The sequence below is a fragment of the Lycorma delicatula genome, chromosome 12 (genome assembly GCF_047948215.1).
Source record: "Lycorma delicatula isolate Av1 chromosome 12, ASM4794821v1, whole genome shotgun sequence".
Lineage (NCBI taxonomy): Eukaryota > Metazoa > Arthropoda > Insecta > Hemiptera > Fulgoridae > Lycorma > Lycorma delicatula.
In genome coordinates this window covers 17,681,256-17,698,990 of record NC_134466.1, presented here as the reverse complement: position 1 = coordinate 17,698,990, position 17,735 = coordinate 17,681,256, and the positions used below count along the sequence as shown (strand labels likewise).

General features: G+C 32.9%; 1 protein-coding gene across 1 annotated transcript in view; it reads left to right on the top strand.

The window, feature by feature from the left end:
- LOC142332979 (retinal guanylyl cyclase 1) overlaps nucleotides 1-17,735 on the top strand; it is a 424,869-nt gene that overhangs the window by 356,799 nt on the left and 50,335 nt on the right. The window contains exons 8-9 of the mRNA XM_075379736.1: nucleotides 11,640-11,806; nucleotides 13,251-13,341. Coding sequence (XP_075235851.1) covers nucleotides 11,640-11,806; nucleotides 13,251-13,341 — 258 coding nt within the window. The remainder of the gene's footprint in view (nucleotides 1-11,639; nucleotides 11,807-13,250; nucleotides 13,342-17,735) is intronic.

Genomic DNA, 17,735 nt, shown 5'->3' with positions numbered 1-17,735 from the left:
CAGCTTAATATGTTGATATGCTATTGCGTATCAGCATGCCAAACACATAATAACACAGGTGATATCAGCCCAGAGCGAAGTGAGACCTAAGTCTGTCCATCACTCTAAACAGGAATAGACCCTGTTTACAATGTCATAGTGACACCGTGAAAACACCATGAAAACACCACAGTTCACCGTGCAAAGTCATGGGCTGACAACAGTGTTGCAGTATTTCATTTACCGATAAATAAAGGTGAACGCTTAATGATAATTCACGCCGGAGATGAAACGGGCTTTATTCCAAACACGATGTTAACTTGGGCAGTCAAATCAAAAAGTGGCGATTATCACGATAGTATGAATACTAAAAATTGTTTGAAACGGGCTGAAAAAAAATTAGTTACTACCTTCCTCTTCTAGTAGTTACTGCCAATACTCCGTGTACCCTTTCTGAAAAACTTCCAGTATCATCAAGCAAGAAACAAGATACGACCTATATTGTAAGGGTGTTAGATTTAGAGAAAATTTTAAGCAAATTTGTTTAGTTTAACTTATATTTAAATATTTTTAAAAAAGCTTTTCTTAAAATTTATTCCCCACGTCTGAAAAATATATTCTCGGTCTTTCTGGCCGAATTTTAATTAATTAATAATATTTTTTTTTATCGCCTAAAGGGATATTAGAATTGAAGTAGCGTTGGCGGCTATATTATATTTTGATTCCAAAATGACAAACAATTTTTCTTTCTTCATTACTTTCATAAATATTACACGTAACTTTTTCAATATTTTTAATTAATTCACTTTATTTTTTATTTTAGTTACGGATAATTTCTTCACAAATAAACTTTCCCAAAATATTCCTCATAGAGTAAGGAAGCCCCTAAAATTCAAAAACCTTTTTATTCAAAATTTGGGAATGTTGATGGTTAAATCTTACTTTGGTAACTTGATCGGACGACCGAGAAAGTCAATTTGCCAGCTTTTTTATCGTTAAATACGAGGGCTATTGTTTTTTCAACGTCTGACTGTTCAACTAAGAAAACAATAAATACACGGGAACTAGGTCTGCGCGCGGTACAATTGCGCTACCCCTCCACCATAACCTCTCCCATTATCGGCTTCATTTCAACAGTCTGAGCCGAGCTACGAGCGATTGAACATGGCCGCTACGATCGATGCTACTGTCAAGTGTGATTTGCAAAGTGGGATACGTTTTCCTAAAGCAGAAGGATGTATAGCTGCTGAAATCCATCGCAGAATGAGCCTAGTGTATGATGAAAACTTTATGAGCGATAGTAGTTTACGGAAACGGTGTAGCCTCAAATTAAAGAAGGGCGAATCGATGTCCATGACGAAGGCGGGTAGGAACGCAAGTCTGTCGCACTGTACGCCTCCTGGTTGAGCGTGTTGATGATTTTGTCCGCGACAAACAAAGGTTTACTATAAGTGAACTTTCTCCAGAAATTTCAGGGTCTTCTCTATACACAATTCTTATTAAAGACCTAGGATACCGGAAACTGTGTACACGTTGAGTCTAAAAATATTGAGTGACGATCACGCAACGCAGCGAATGGCGTCAGCCTTAATGTTTCTCACGCGTTACGATAATAAGGAGGAAGAGTTTCTAAAGTCTATCGTTACTGGCGATGAGAATTGGATTCAGTATATCAATCCAGAAACCAAAGAATAGTGTAAGCAGTGGATGCATCCTTCTTCTCCAAACCCGAAAAAGTTCAAACAGACACTGAGCAACGGGAAACAACGGTTACAGTTTTTTGGGACCACAAAGGAGTCTTGTTGGTGGACTTTATGGAGCAGAGGACAACAATAACAAAGGAAGTTTATTGTGAATCTTTACGTCGCCTCCGCAGAGCGACCAGCAAAAAAACTAAGAGGAATGCTTTCGTCCGATACGGTTTTTTGATCTACCACCGCTCTGTGCCAACATTACACAAGACCTTCTCAAATAATTAAATCGGGAAGTTTTTACTATCCACCGTATAGTCCAGACATAGCACCTAGCGATTTCCATCTCTTTCGAGAATTGAAGGTACGGTTGGGCAGACAACACTTCACCACCAACGAAGAACTTGAGGAGGCTGTCAAGACGTACCTTACCTCACTGGCGGCAAACGTCTGTGAAGAAAGCATCGGAAAGCTGGTGTCACGATACGACAAATGACTCAATCGTTTTGACTATTATGTAGAAAAATAATTTAGCTAATACTCAACTTTTAGTAATAAAATCATTTGGTTATGTTTACGTGTCCTTTTTTTTACAGCCAATCGGAGGTTGAAAACGAACAGCCGTCGTATGAAAAAATAATTTATTATAACTGTTTAATTCTCTTTTATTACCGTCGGTATATATTTATGCTTAGTGGATAATATTTTTGTTGGTTTACCGTAAATGATTTGATGTTTTGTGGTTAATTAATATTCTATACTGTGTATGTATGTATATATATATGAATTGTGCATAATAATAATAATGTGTGTTTGTACAGACATGAATGAAATGAATGTGTGTTCTTTTATATAGTATTTACTACTAAGTACTAAAATGCCGATTAATGTATCATAATTACTGTAAAATTATGAACGGTAATATATTCACCTAGAATTGCAGTGGTACCAACGACTACAGTAGAAGAATTAAACGAGAAGGGATGATTGAATACCCTCGGGTAGACAAAGTGCAGTTACATTACGGTTACCATGGCAACCTTTAAATTCTGTTACGTAGTCATTGTGACACAGGACAATTGAGTTCACTGAATCGCCTATCAGTTATCATCCAGTGCTTTTCATTTCATCGTATTTGTGTATTTACTTTATTGGAGTACCACAATGCCTCATCTTTCTCTTAAGATTGTCTGTTTTCTCTCTTTCTAACGGACACACACCGTCGTGCACATGAGCGCACGCCCACACATGCATACACAAATTCACACACACACATTACCTCTCTTTGGTTGAGTTAACTAAAGTAAGCCCAACACTTGTAGAGTTCTACAATGCTCATCAGTATTTCCTCTCAGTTTGTTTGTTTTATTACCACTGGAATAAATTGAAATCAAATTCAACTGATTCTTGAGAGTTTACTTTTTTATCTACATGAGATATATATATATATATATATATATATATATATATAAAATTACAGTATAAAGAAGTTGTATATCATTTTTACTTCCTTGTACGAAGTAAAGGAAGTATTGTAATCGCAAAAAACTTCGGTATTCAGATTTCAACGGAAATATCGATTTCGACCATCCCTGAATCCATTTTGACTAGTTTCGTCGTGACATCTGTGCGTACGTATGTATCTCGCATAACTCAAAAACAAATAGCCGTAGAATGCTGAAATTTTGGATTTACGACTGTGTAACATCTAGTTGTACACCTCCCCTTCTGATCTCAATCGACTAAACCAAAAGTGCCAAAAAAAGCCCAAAATCTAGAATATTTGGATTTTTAAATTTTTTTTAACTGCAATAATAAGTCTACATTGAGAGCTTTTCAACGACATAAGTGGTACTTATTTTCATTAGTTCCTGAGTTATAGCCTAATGAAATTTTAATTAATGAAATATTTGGATCTTACATGGGTACATTGGCTCGAATCCGATTTCATATTCATTTTCATTTTGTAACTTTCTTTTTACATATAATTAGTAACCTCTGATTGTAAAAAAAATACAATAAACAATAATTCAATAGTAACAATAAAAATAAAAATATTAGTTTTTAGTGTTTAAAGTTATTAGTGAAATAAAATTTTATCTACTTTTCATTTTAATTGAAACATTTTTATAGAGGTAATTATTCATAAATCAATAAAAAATTAAATTAAAAAAAAAAAAGGTAAAAGAAATGTACGTATATGAAGTCGGATTCGAACCGATGTGTCCATGGTTACGGATCCGACATTTTCTCGCTTACACCACATAACTACTTCAGCGACGTGAAAAAAAAGTAATATATAAACCAATATAAAATGCTGATACGGACACCGCAAAAAAATGTGATGCAATGTGGTGTCCACTACAATGCAATTGAGTAACTGTCCACATTCTTAAAGAAGTTTTGGATCGTATCTCACTTTCAAATGAAATACGTTTAAATGAAGTGCAGCAAAAATGTGTATTAAGTAGTGCAACATAAATGTGTAAATTTAGTAGGCGTATAAGGAAGTCATGTGGTGTCCACATCAGATTTTTTTAATTTATTATCACCACTCTGGGATTATTTTCTTAAAAATCAATTTTTTCCCAATGCTTCCCCTTGAATATTTAAACGTTGATTATTTAAACGTGGGAGCCCCCATAATGAATTTTTTTTGCAATTTTAAATGCTCAAAATGTATTTTATTAAACAATAAAGTCATTAAAATAACTTAATAGCCCTCTCCTGCTGGGAAAGCTCCCGAATATGAAAAAGAATGTTTAGATTTAAAAAAGAAATTTTTAATTTATTTAAAATCAATTTAGTGAATACTTTATTTAAAAAAAGCTCCCTGCTCCATGAGCTCCGAAATTTTCAAGAAGTCGAAAACATATTTTTTTAAATATGACGCTAATATACTAATATTAAAAAATGTTGGTTTTGCTTTATTTTTTTATTTATTTTTTTTTTTTGAGGTTTTGAGGAAAATTTAAAAGTAATCAGATAAGTAATTTTATATTTAATAATTATTTGTTTTAAATGGATAACATTAACATTTATTACCGTAATTACAATTTATAACTGTTGGAAAAAAAACATCACAAAACATAGTCCACCGTTCAATTTTCAATAAGTCCCCCACAAGTATAGAAATGATCCGTTTTTTTTTGTATTTATTTATTTAATTACTAAATGTGGAGGACGTGGCTAAGGTACACCTCTGTAGCTTGGCCCTCCGGGCGGGTTGCCCTAGCGGGCGGCGTCTTGGAATAGGATTATTACGTGTGCAAAATTGAATACCTCTTGTGTAAAAAATTTTCTTTTGAATGATGAAATTTGAATAACGAAAGTTAAATAACAAATTTAACTCCAGAAATTGATACTGAAGAATCGGGAATTTCGCTAGCGATCGGTTCATTCTGTTGCCTACCTTTTGGTTATAGTTCATTACTTTATGAACAAAAACAATCACGTAAATAAAAAAATATATTATTAGTCTATATTTTCCATATACATCGATATATATGCGATATATCGATATATAATAATATAACAAGTATACACCTGACCACCACGAGATATGTATAACGAATCGGTATTTTCCGCTAGTGATCTTAAAAGATCGTCGCTCAACGATTTCCGACTTGGCCCTTTTTTTTCTGATGTTTTAAGAACTGTTATCAGTCGCATCGTTCACGATCAATTAGGATTCAGAAAGGTCCAAAGGTTCACAAATTTGCTTACATAAAAAATTAATTTAAACGACAGGAAAACATTTTTGAAGGTAAGTGTTTGGAGCGTAGCTTTATATGGAAGTAAAATTTGGACGATCGGATTACCTAAGAAGAAAAGATTAGAAGCTTTTGAAATGCGGATGTATAAGAGAATGTTAAAAATCAGACGGATGGATAAAGTGACAAATCGATGAATAGGTGTTGCGGCAAATCGATGAAGAAATAATCATTTGGAAAAATACAGTTGAAATTTTGGTTTACTTGGAATTTCTCCCTTCACCACTCCATCCGGTCGCCCTAAAACATAAGACCGAATTTCTGTGCCAAAGACGGCTACTGAGCCTCGAAACAGTTTAGCGACCAGTGTCCTAAATAGCTCCTAGAGCTAACCTAAAAGCGTCAGCGGAATAAGCGTGGTACCATATACCACTCGCTTGCTTGTCCCACCGCCCACTTGTCATATATCACTAAAATTAGTAGGTGAACCCCGTCAACTACTAAAACATATATGACTATCAATATTATTAATTGATAGTTAAATGACGAAACAGACTTTTAGGCTACATATTAAGGCATCCTGGAATATTCGCTTTAATATTTGAGGGACATAAGACAGAAAAAATTTTGCGGGCAGACAACGTTTGAAATATGTAAAACAAATTGTTAGGAATGTAGGTTGTAGGGGGGTATACCGAAATGAAACGACTGGCACTAGATAGGGAATCTTGGAAAGCTGCATCAAACCAGTCAAATCACTGAAGATAAAATAACTTAATTTCATTACACCTTATGTGAAATCAAAATAAATGAAGGCAGAATTTTTTTTAAATCTTTTTAAAATAATATTGAGTTGGAGTTACATTTTACATTTTGAAAAAAGTGGTTTATCTTAAGTGGAGATTTTGTACATTATTCTGGTTACAGGTTACGGTTTGTGTTTTTAACTCTTTTAATGACTAAATCGATTCCCCCCTTGATTGCTTTAACGATTTTATTTCCCAACTGTATAATTTCATTTGGCTTTGATGCTTTAATCCCATGAAAATAAAACTGCACATCAGTACAACTTACTCTCTTTTTATACGCTCATTTGTTTACGTATTGTTTTCCTACTCGATTAAAACATTTTGTGCTTCTGTGAAACTATTCTTTTAAAAATGATTATTTGTAGAATGTAATTGTTATATATTTATTTAAACTTATTTTTTTATCATTTTTTTTTTTAGATTCCGTATTTGTAACTTAAAAATTTTTAATCTTTGTTTCAACTTGGTAATAAAATTATTTATTTTACTCTCGTAGTTTATTTTTTATTTCTTACAAATCATAATCGTAAAATTAAAATTTTTCAATTTTATTACTATTTAAAACAAAAATTTTATTTCTGTGAAGGCTTTTGGGATAATCTACCGTTATATACGGATTCACCTTCCTTTGAAATTGTTAATAAATTATGAAAACAGAATGCGAAATCTAAAAATAAAATACAATCATAAATGTTTGTTGTAATTTTTTTTAACTGTATAGATAATAATAACCGTGAACTTCTATATATGAGAACGACACAAAATAAAAACTAACGTTGATGTAGAATTGATAAAATAAAAACAATTGGGTGTCCCATATAAAACGCAACCCATCAATCACTCATCTATGAAATTTCAAAAAGCAAGCTTGCTCCCCTACTCGTTACTGAAATGGACTCGTCCAACATCTGAACATCGCGGCGACGCAGTAGAACACTACCGATAGTAACAACAATGCAATCATAACGTTCAGTGTATTGCTAGGGACAAGATGGTGTTTTCGCTAGATGAACGTGTTTTCATTGTAGAGTTGTATTTCAGTAGGAAATCAGCGGTTGCAGTGCAAGATTTGTTTCGCCATAAGTACCCGGATAAACCGGCTCCTAACAAAACATCAGTATTAAGGTTAGTCGCAAAATTTAGAGAGATTGGTTCTGTTAATAACAAGGAACACAAAAGATCTGCGTCAGTGTTGAATACAGATACAGTCGCTGAAATCAAAGACCGATTACTCGCCTCGCCAAATAAATCGATCAGACGTTTGTCTGCTGAAATTAATTTGTCTAAATCGACTGTTTGTCGGGCGACCAAACGATTACAATTACGACCTTATCGCATTCTAACGGTTCATGGATTCTTGAGCCCGACAAAGAAAAACGACTACAATATTGTCGACGGTTCCGTCGATTTCTACGTGAGAGAATTAATGTTATGGATTCGTTATTTTTTACAGATGAACCACGGTTTCATTTGGACGGCTATGTAAACAGCCAAAACAGTAGAATTTGGAGTGCTAAAAATCCCCACGTTTATCGCGAAAAACTATTACATCCGCTGAAGTCGGGCGTGTGGTGCGCGATATCGCGGAAGAAAATAATCGGTCCTATTTTTTTCGAGTGCACCATTAATGCAAAACGATATCAGGATATTTTATTTCAGTTCATTGCACTCTTGGAAGAGGAAGACAGACACTGCTGGCTACAACATGACGGTGCGACATCGCACTACGCAGGTTCAACTTCTGATTTCGTCGAGGAATTCTTTGGTAATCGTGTTATCGGTCGAGGCTTGTGGCCACCAAGATCTCCAGGTTTGACTGCGGCAGATTTTTTTTTGTATGGGGTTACCTCAAAGAAAAAGCCAACAGCAACAAACCACGAACACTTGAACAATTGAAAGTCAATAATGACTAGCAACAAACCACGAACACTTGAACAATTGAAAGTCAATAATGACTTTGAAAAAAGTTGCAAGAAACGCTGTAAAAAGAATTGAAGCTTGTATTCAAGAAGATGGCGGCCACTTCCAACATTTACTCTACATGTAAGATAATGGATGGTAATAATAAAAATTACATTTACATTTACACATGCCTTTTTATTATTTCAATACCTACAAGGTTACCTATAAGGTTTTCAATACCTATAAGGTTGGGTTGCGTTTTATATAGGACACCCTAGTATTTAGAAAATTAAAACTTTCTTATGTTAATGAAGGGTTCCCGTACTCAATGGCAAGCGTTAGGTTAATATTAATTTTTAAGAAACTAATCTCAAAGCGGTGAAAATAGATTTTAAAAATTTGACGTTTACACCATATATGACTTCCTATTAAATTACATATATTTCTTATTATTTGTTATTATTGAATTATTTATTGTAAAGATATTTTACAATCAGAGATTAATAATTATTAATAGATCAATATATATAAATTAAAAAAACAAAAGTTAAAAAAAAAGGAGATGAAGTCGGATTCGAACCGATGTGCCTTCCCCTTGTAAGATCCAAATATTTCATTAATTAAAATCTTATTGGGCTCTAACTCTGGAACCAATGAAAATAAGTATCACTTATGATTTATCGTTGAAAAGCTCTCAATGAGGACTTATTACCGCAGTTAAAAAAAAAGTCCAAAATCTAAATGTTTTGGATTTTGGTTTTTTTTTGTCCAGTGGATTGCAATAAAAAGGGGAGGTGCACCACTAGATGTTACAACAGTCCTAAATCCAAAATTTCAACATTATACGGCTAAACGTTTTTGAGTTATGCGAGATAGATACGTACGTACGTACAGACGTCACTCCGAAACTAGTCAAAATGGATTCAGATATGGTAAAAATGGATATTTCCATTGAAATCTGGAAACATAAATTTTTTTTGTTTTCATAATACGAAGTAAAAGGAAGTAAAAATTTACTTTTTAAAATCGTTAAAAAATACAAGGATACAATCACAATTCTAAATAAATAAACATGTAATTTTCTAGGAAGAGGGTGAACATCTTTGGCTAATTTCTTTTCACGAATTTCTAAACAATAAGAGTTATTGAAAAATTAATGTTTTTACATTTTAAATGGTACAGGTAACTTGCGAGTCGGATTTAGTTTTAAAATGAACTTTAAAAAGTTTTTTATAAATTAAAAAAATAATATTTTTGTTACCACCATTGGAAGTTGACCGGTTTTCATCGGGAAAAATACTTTTATAACGGTTTGAAGGCCTATCGATGTAGAAAATATAGATGTAAAACTCCGTTAACTTCTTTTCTGAAACTAGATATAAGTAGCGAATTAATTTTTTTTGTGGAGAAGGATGAATATAAAATAAGTTTTTTTGTAATTTGTGACCTTGTTAAAAAAAGCTACAAATTTTGTAAGAAAAACCTTTTTCTAAAATTCCCCGATTTGTAATATTATTTTGACCAAAATACCCCACCCGTTTTTCCAATTTTTGCAAAATTTTAATACGTTATTTTTTTCCGAAAGGTACGTAGTTTAGTTTGTAAATAATAGTTTATCGGCAAACACATAATTTTGTCAGAATATGTTGAAAATGATACCTGTCTGCTTCGACCCATTTTTCCGTGTTCCTGGCTACTGGTGCTAGCTGTACCCTGTCTATTTGCTTTGATGACATCGGTAATGATCGACTTCAATTCCTATAAGGTGTATTGGATTTACTGGCCTTTCCCCCGGCACCACCCCATTCGGTCGCCCTAAATCATGAGACCGAACATCCGTGCCTCGAAGAGCTACTATACCTTGAAACGTTTAAGCGACCTAGTTTCTAATAGCTACTGGAGCTAACCTAATTGTGCGAACGGTATAAGCACAGCCTACGTCAGCTGCTTGTGTGCTCAGCCGTTCACATGTCATACATTTTCTAAACGGGAATTCGCACCCCGTATTATAATAAAATATATGAGCGTCGTAAATCAAAAATTTATCTCGTCGATTTAATTAAATAAAGACAGCAATTCTTCGCTGCCGCGCCTTGGACGCTGTATGCCAGCAAGTACCTGTCCGTCCTTATAGCTCCTTGGAGCTATAGATCGATAGTCGATCGTTACTCAAGGGTATCTTCTTCCAGGGATGCGGTTAGAATCCTCCCTTAAGCAAACTATCGATTCCTGTTGAACAACGCAACTGCAGCAAGGACTCCCACACGGTCCGACAGTGCGGCTCACGCCACAATGACTCGCTGCTTATGTGTGGTCAATTTTCTCCTTGACCTCTAAGTTTCAGAGCGGCCCAAGCCTTGGAAGGCTGGAACCTGAAGAAATATCGTTTCAAATTTACTTCGTTGGGGAGCTCTTAAGCCTTCCTTGCCCTTAAAAATGATCTCGAAGGTATCATTCACCCAAGTCTTGTATAAAATTATACGAAGACCTTCTTAGTCGTGGTATTCCATTCACGCTGCCGTGCTTCCATCGCGAAACTCTGAAGCCTCCTCCGCAAGCAGAAGTTGGACAACTGTACGAAATTTATATCAAAGAGCATTGTGAGCACCGTCCCACTCCGGTGCACAACCGCATCCCAAACACCTTGGCCTCCAGAGCTCTTCGTAACTTCTACATGACTGCCCGAAATTTTTACCAATAAATCGATTGGAAGAGCTTTTCCCAATAAAGTAAAAGCCTCGTAGGAGGTCGTATTAAAAACACCAGTGCATAAAATGAGAGCTCTGCGCTGAACTCTCCTTAAATTTAGAATAAGTACTCTATTTCTTTCCAAACTATGCGCTCGTACGGCCGCCGCGTAAGTGGTCATACATTCGAAGACTCTTCGGTACACCGTGTACAACTGGCAGCCCTAGTCCTCCCGTGCAATTCTCATAAACTTGTGCATCACAGAGACGGCTCCGCCACTATTTGTTTGGTACGGTAGCTAAACATCATCTTTTCATCAAACATTACACTTAGGTACTTGTGAACTCTTATTCGGCTGATTACACGGTCTTTATACATAAAAGCCGTATTAAAGTCTTCAAGTACACGACTTTATTCCTACAAGGTGTATATCTATATGGTGTGAGGATCGCTCCTATAAACAATTTCTTTTAAGTAATCCCGCAAAACGAAATCTGAACCGGTTAGATCAGGGTATCTCGATGGCTGCAATCCTTTCGAAATGATTCTTTCACCGAAAAAATCCAGGAGCATGTCCATAGTAGTGCGAACTGTACGGCGAGTGTACCGTTACATTTTCTATCAAGAAGTCAGTTATTTTTCCAGAAAATTTAAAGCAAAATACTGAAAATTACGTACGTACTCGCCGATAAGAAAAACAGATAATTAATGTGAATTTTTGCTTATCGTTGTTATGATTAAGGTGTACTTGTGTGCCTGTTGGTACACCTGCTTCAGGTATTATACATAATATTATATTTTTTTTACTTTAAACTAATAAAATTTTAAATTATAATTTATTCATTTTTGTTCAACAGCGGTAACGGTAAAAGAGTAGAACTTAGGGTAGAACCACTAGTATTGAGATCGAGAGAGTGGGCGAGATTAAAAAATCAGATGGCTTCGACGGTACATTATAGTAGTTATAATACTGATGATCCTGCGTTCTGTGAAGATGAAGTTTGTGCCGAAGGAAATTATTACGGTAATTTCTTTCTTAATTTTTGTTTTTTATTTATTAATATATTCAGCTTTATTACCTTTAATCGTTGTTCTACAACCTCCTAACATCGTCCGTTTTATTTGATGCAAAGCGACGGACTAATATCGATTAATATTTTATACCTACACGCATGTATCCAAATACATATCAACACATATATGCACGTATGTAAGCGTGTTAATAAATAAAAAGCTGTGTGTACCAAAAGTGAGAAAAATATTGATGTTTAGTGTGTTTTTTTTTTTATTTTGGCAAAATAAAGAACTGTGCGCCAACTCTCACTATTTATTTATTTTTTTTTTTTTTTTGTAAAGATGTTTTTCCTATTTTTTCGTTCTTTCCGAGTGATTTTTTTCATCATTCTTGTGTTTATTTTACTACTATTTTCTTGGAAAGTATTTATTGTCGAATCCTTTCATTTTTTTTTTATAATTTTTTCTCTATTTTTAATATCTTTTACGATCAATTTTTTTTCCTTTAAATCGTTAGATGTTACTGAGAACAATTTTGTTCCGTTTTTTTATGTAAGAAGCGATCTATTATTTTCTTTGTTAATCTATTATTATTAATTCTCTAAAGCGATTATAAAATTGAATTTTTTTCCTTTTAATCGATATTAAGAATTTTTCAGTTTCTTCTTTACGTTATCATCAGTTTGTATTTTCCAGGTTTGTTTGGTTTTTATAAGCAGGAAGAATTTCCGTAGGAATCTTTTTATTTTTTTCTACTAAACTATTATTGCGGAGAGATTCAGAGCCGTATAAATCGTTGATGTATTATCGTTTAATTAATTTTAAATTGTTTTAACGAGCAACAACTCCGTTAAATTAGAGTTCAGTCGTTTAATGACCCGATTATAATTTAATGTAATTTAATAAGTTATTAACGGTTCTACAACTCTTTTGAACGATATCAGAAGTAGCATCTCCAAAATAAAGAATGAAAAGGAAGGAAAAGATGTGAGATACGATCATATTCCTTTTTTCAACGTAATTATTTGTTTTATCTAGTTTAATTCCTTTTCATTAGGGTACTGTATATCGTCAGGAAAATAAAATACACATTTTTATTCTATTTCTATACATATATACTCAAGATATTCTACGATACAATGTCGGTCAAATCATTTGTGATCTTTATTCATGCCTATAAGAGCAATATACATTCATACTGATTCGATTGAGAACCTCCTTTTACATTTTCATGTTGGTAAATTAATCTGACCTAGAATTTAATTACTTTTACTAAAAAATAAGTCATCCTAATTTACGCACAGCATTGAATCAAAAAAAAATATATATTTATATTTATACGCATGTATATTATATAAAATGAGCAATACAGCATTGTCAAGTTGTATTATTTATTAAATAATGATGATTGTGTTAAATAATTAATATACTTTGTGTGTTGATGTTGATTGCAGGTATTTTTCCTAGAGGGATACATATTATTTCAATATTCGTTTGCAGCATTTTATCTCTTATAATTTTAATATTTGCAGCTATATTAGCGAGGTAAATTATTTTAATTATTAATCGGTTAAATTATAAATGTACTGTTATTTTAATTTCCATTTTGAATTGTTAATATAAAACATATTACATGTACGTATTTTTGCTTCCTTGTACGAAGTAAAAGAAGTATTGTGATCGGGAAAAATTTCGGTTTTCAGATTTCAACGGAAATTTCCATTTTGACCATCGCTGAATCCATTTGAATAGTTTTGGCGTGACGTTTGTACGTACGTATGTATCTCGCATAACTCAAAAACGATTAGCCGTTGGATGTTGAAATTTTGGATTCAGGATTGTTGTAACATCTACTGGTGCACCTCGACTGGACAAAAGTGTGCAAAAAAACCCAAAATTAAAAAATAAATCGGTTTTTGGAGTTTTTCTTAACTGCAGTAATAAGCCCTCATCGAGAGCTTTTCAACGATATATCATAAGGGGTACTTATTTTCATCGGTTTCAGAATTGTAGCCAAATAAAATTTTAATTAATGAAATATTTTTGGATCTTAGGGAAAGGCACATCGATTAAAATCCGACTTCATCTCCTTTTTTAATTTTTTTTTTAAATTAAAACATATTGATTAAATTATTAACCTCTCATTGTAAAAAAAATGTACGGTGAATAATAATTCAATAATAACAAAAAAAATTAAAAAATATCAGAAGTTTTTAATGAAATAAAATTTTATGTACTTTTCATTTTAAAAAAATGTATTAATATAATTTAATAGAAGTATAAGGAAGTGATGTATTGTACCCATCAGATTTTTATATACATTACGTTATCTAAATGACGTGCACGTGTATATAAATAATGAACAACTTTTCTGCTAACATTTTCATCGTTTATTACTCTTTTCTTTTAGTTATTAACATTATGTATACTAGAAATATTTCATTCTATTTACCCTCTCCTTTTTCTCGCTTCAATAACCGTTTAAATTTTTTTTTTTTTTTCTTTTTTGTGTACAAATTATCAAACATTTCCTCTGTAAAGTTGTTTAAAATTTTATGCAAACAATTTATTTCAAATTAGCGTGTAAATAAAACCGTTCTTTGAAGTTTTTAAATTTTTATTATAAAAATAAGAATAGAAAATATTAGAATATAAGATAGAAATTATTTATTAAACTTTTTCATTATAAAATTCTCAGTTGATTTTGCAAACTTACATGGTGACTGAAAGCATTACAAAATATTTTTTTTTAAATTTATCAATTAAATAAATTTAATTTATCACTTCTTCCACTCTCCTCTCAATTTATTCAATTGAGAGGAGAGTGGAAGAAGTGTTAGGAGAAGACCAATTTGGTTCAAATACGGAGATAGAAGAACAATTGCTAACATGTACAGGAACCAAACAGCAACAATAGCAATTGAAGAACATAAGAAAGAAGCCCTAATAAGAAAGGGAATCCGACAAGGATGTTCCCTATCTCCGTTACTTTTTAATCTTTACATGGAACTAGCAGTTAATGATGTTAAAGAACAATTTAGATTCGGAGTAACAGTACAAGGTGAAAAGATAAAGATGCTACGATTTGCTGACGATATAGTAATTCTAGCCGAGAGTAAAAAGGATTTAGAAGAAACAATGAACGGCATAGATGAAGTCCTACGCAAGAACTATCGCATGAAAATAAACAAGAACAAAACAAAAGTAATGAAATGTAGTAGAAATAACAAAGATGGACCGCTGAATGTGAAAATAGGAGGAGAAAAGATTATGGAGGTAGAAGAATTTTGTTATTTGGGAAGTAAAATTACTAAAGATGGACGAAACAGGAGCGATATAAAATGCCGAATAGCACAAGCTAAACGAGCCTTCAGTAAGAAATATAATTTGTTTACATCAAAAATTAATTTAAATGTCAGGAAAAGATTTTTGAAAGTGTACGTTTGGAGTGTCGCTTTATATGGAAGTGAAACTTGGACGATCGGAGTATCTGAGAAGAAAAGATTAGAAGCTTTTGAAATGCGGTGCTATAGGAGAATGTTAAAAATCAGATGGGTGGATAAAGTGACAAATGAAGAAGTATTGCGGCAAATAGATGAAGAAAGAAGCATTTGGAAAAATATAGTTAAAAGAAGAGACAGACTTATAGACCACATACTAAGGCATCCTGGAATAATCGCTTTAATATTGGAAGGACAGGTAGAAGGGAAAAATTGTGTAGGCAGGCCACGTTTGGAGTATGTAAAACAAATTGTTGGGGATGTAGGATGTAGAGGATATACTGAAATGAAACGACTAGCACTAGATAGGGAATCTTGGAGAGCTGCATCAAACCAGTCAAATGACTGAAACAAAAAAAAAATTTATCAATATAAATTCAGTTTATTTTTTTTGATTACAATTTAAAAATTGAATCTTGATGTTAAACATTATTTAAATGCCAAAGAATACTTATTTTTTTAGAAAAATTAGTTTTCTACGTAAAAATATATTTTATGAAACGTGTTACTACTAATAGTAAAATCATCTTACATTTTTTTTCTTAAAGTAACTCCTCCCATTTCTTGTAATCCACTTCGTTTGCTCGTATAACCCCACCCACGAATCTCTCTATTGTCAGCCATTCTTCTTTACCTCTCAGCATATACTTTGTTGTAGTTTCCGGGATAATCTCTTGTACGTTATACCTTGCTTTTAGATCCCAAGGTGCACATTCAAAAACGTTGTGGCATGGAGTGTCTTCTTGACCGCAGTACACGCAATTTGGGATCCCTTCTTCTAAACCTTTGTAAGTATACACCAAATCCTCCGTGACCGGAGAGGAATTGTGACAAGTAGTACTTCACGTCGCCGTGTTTCCTCCCCAGCCACGGTTCTATCTCAGGAATAAACCTCTTTTTCACGTCCCGGTTGTTGTGGTGTTCCACTTTTTACACTTAAAACATCCCTATCGTTTTTTTTCTTCCTTGTACGAAGTAAAGGAAATTTTGATATCGCAAAAAATTTTGGTTTTCATATTTCAACGGAAATATCCATTTTAACCATCCCTGAATCCATTTTTCTGGTTTCGGTGTGACGTTTGTACGTACCTATGTATCTCGCATAAATCAAAAACAATTAGCCGTAGAATGTTGAAATTTTATATTTAGGATTTCTGTAACATCTAGTTGTGTTCCTCCTCTTTCAATTGCAATCGACTGGACCAAAAGTGTCTAAAGCTCAAAATCCAACAAAATTTGTATTTTGGACTTTTTCTTGACTGCAGTAATCAGACGTCATCGATAGCTTTTCAACGATATATCATAAGTGATATTTATTTTCATCGGTTCCAGAGTTATAGCCGAATGAAATTTTAATTAATGAAATATTTGGATCTTACAAAGGGAAGGCACATCGGTTCAAATCCAACTACATCTCCTTTTTTTTAATTTAAATATATTGATTTAATAATAATTAATAATTTGTCATTGTAAAAAAGTTTTACAATAAATAATAATTCAGTTATAATAAAAAAAATATGAAAAAATACCAGAAGTTGTTAATGAAATAAAATTTTACGTTCTTTTCATTTTAAAAAAAATGTGTATATGTAATTTAATAGGCGTACAAGGAAGTCATGTGGTATCCACATGAGATTTTTTGAAAAACCTTTCGTTTCTTTCTCGAGCCTGAAGTGAAATTTAAAGTAGTTAATGAGATTTCAATCTTTTGAAATTTAGACTGAGTCAATGACATAAAGAGCGTTCATTCAATGGACTCAACAACTGACAAGTTGTATTAGAAGTATTGTGGGATGTAGACTGGCTTCAAATCTGTCACGTGCGAGGGAATTGGTCGGTTGGATCAACCGAATTGGATAGAATGTAGAGTTGCTTCCAATGTAAACCGCACAATCTACAAAACTTGCTATCCAAATTTTTCACCTCGACCAAAAAGTTATTTTCCATATAAAGAAATAAACATGAATTTTTTGCCGTTAGATATTTAATATTTTTACAAATAAAACTTACTTTAAATTGCATATGCAACAGCTCCTTATTTGTCTACCAACAGTTTTATAACTTGCCAAGCGCCTTTAGACAATCTCTTCGATGTTGAAGTATCAAAGTCATAAAAACATACTAAAATAGCAGTTTTTAGTTGACAATAATCCTTAGTTGTAAATGAAAATTTTTTATTTCATTATCCCTCGAAAGGAATTTTCACACGTTTTTAAGTCTACTTTTAGACGGCCACCAAATTTCAGAGCTGCTACCATTCGAAATGTTCATACCGACTAAATAAAATATGACTAAATACAATAATTTAGAGCTCTACCTCGTTATAAAAGTGTAGTTCACTCCATACCAAACCAGTCATACTAAATCGATAAATAAAATAATTATTGAGCATTTTACAGTGTGAAATTCTATAAGCAATTGCTTGGTTAACAAGAATAT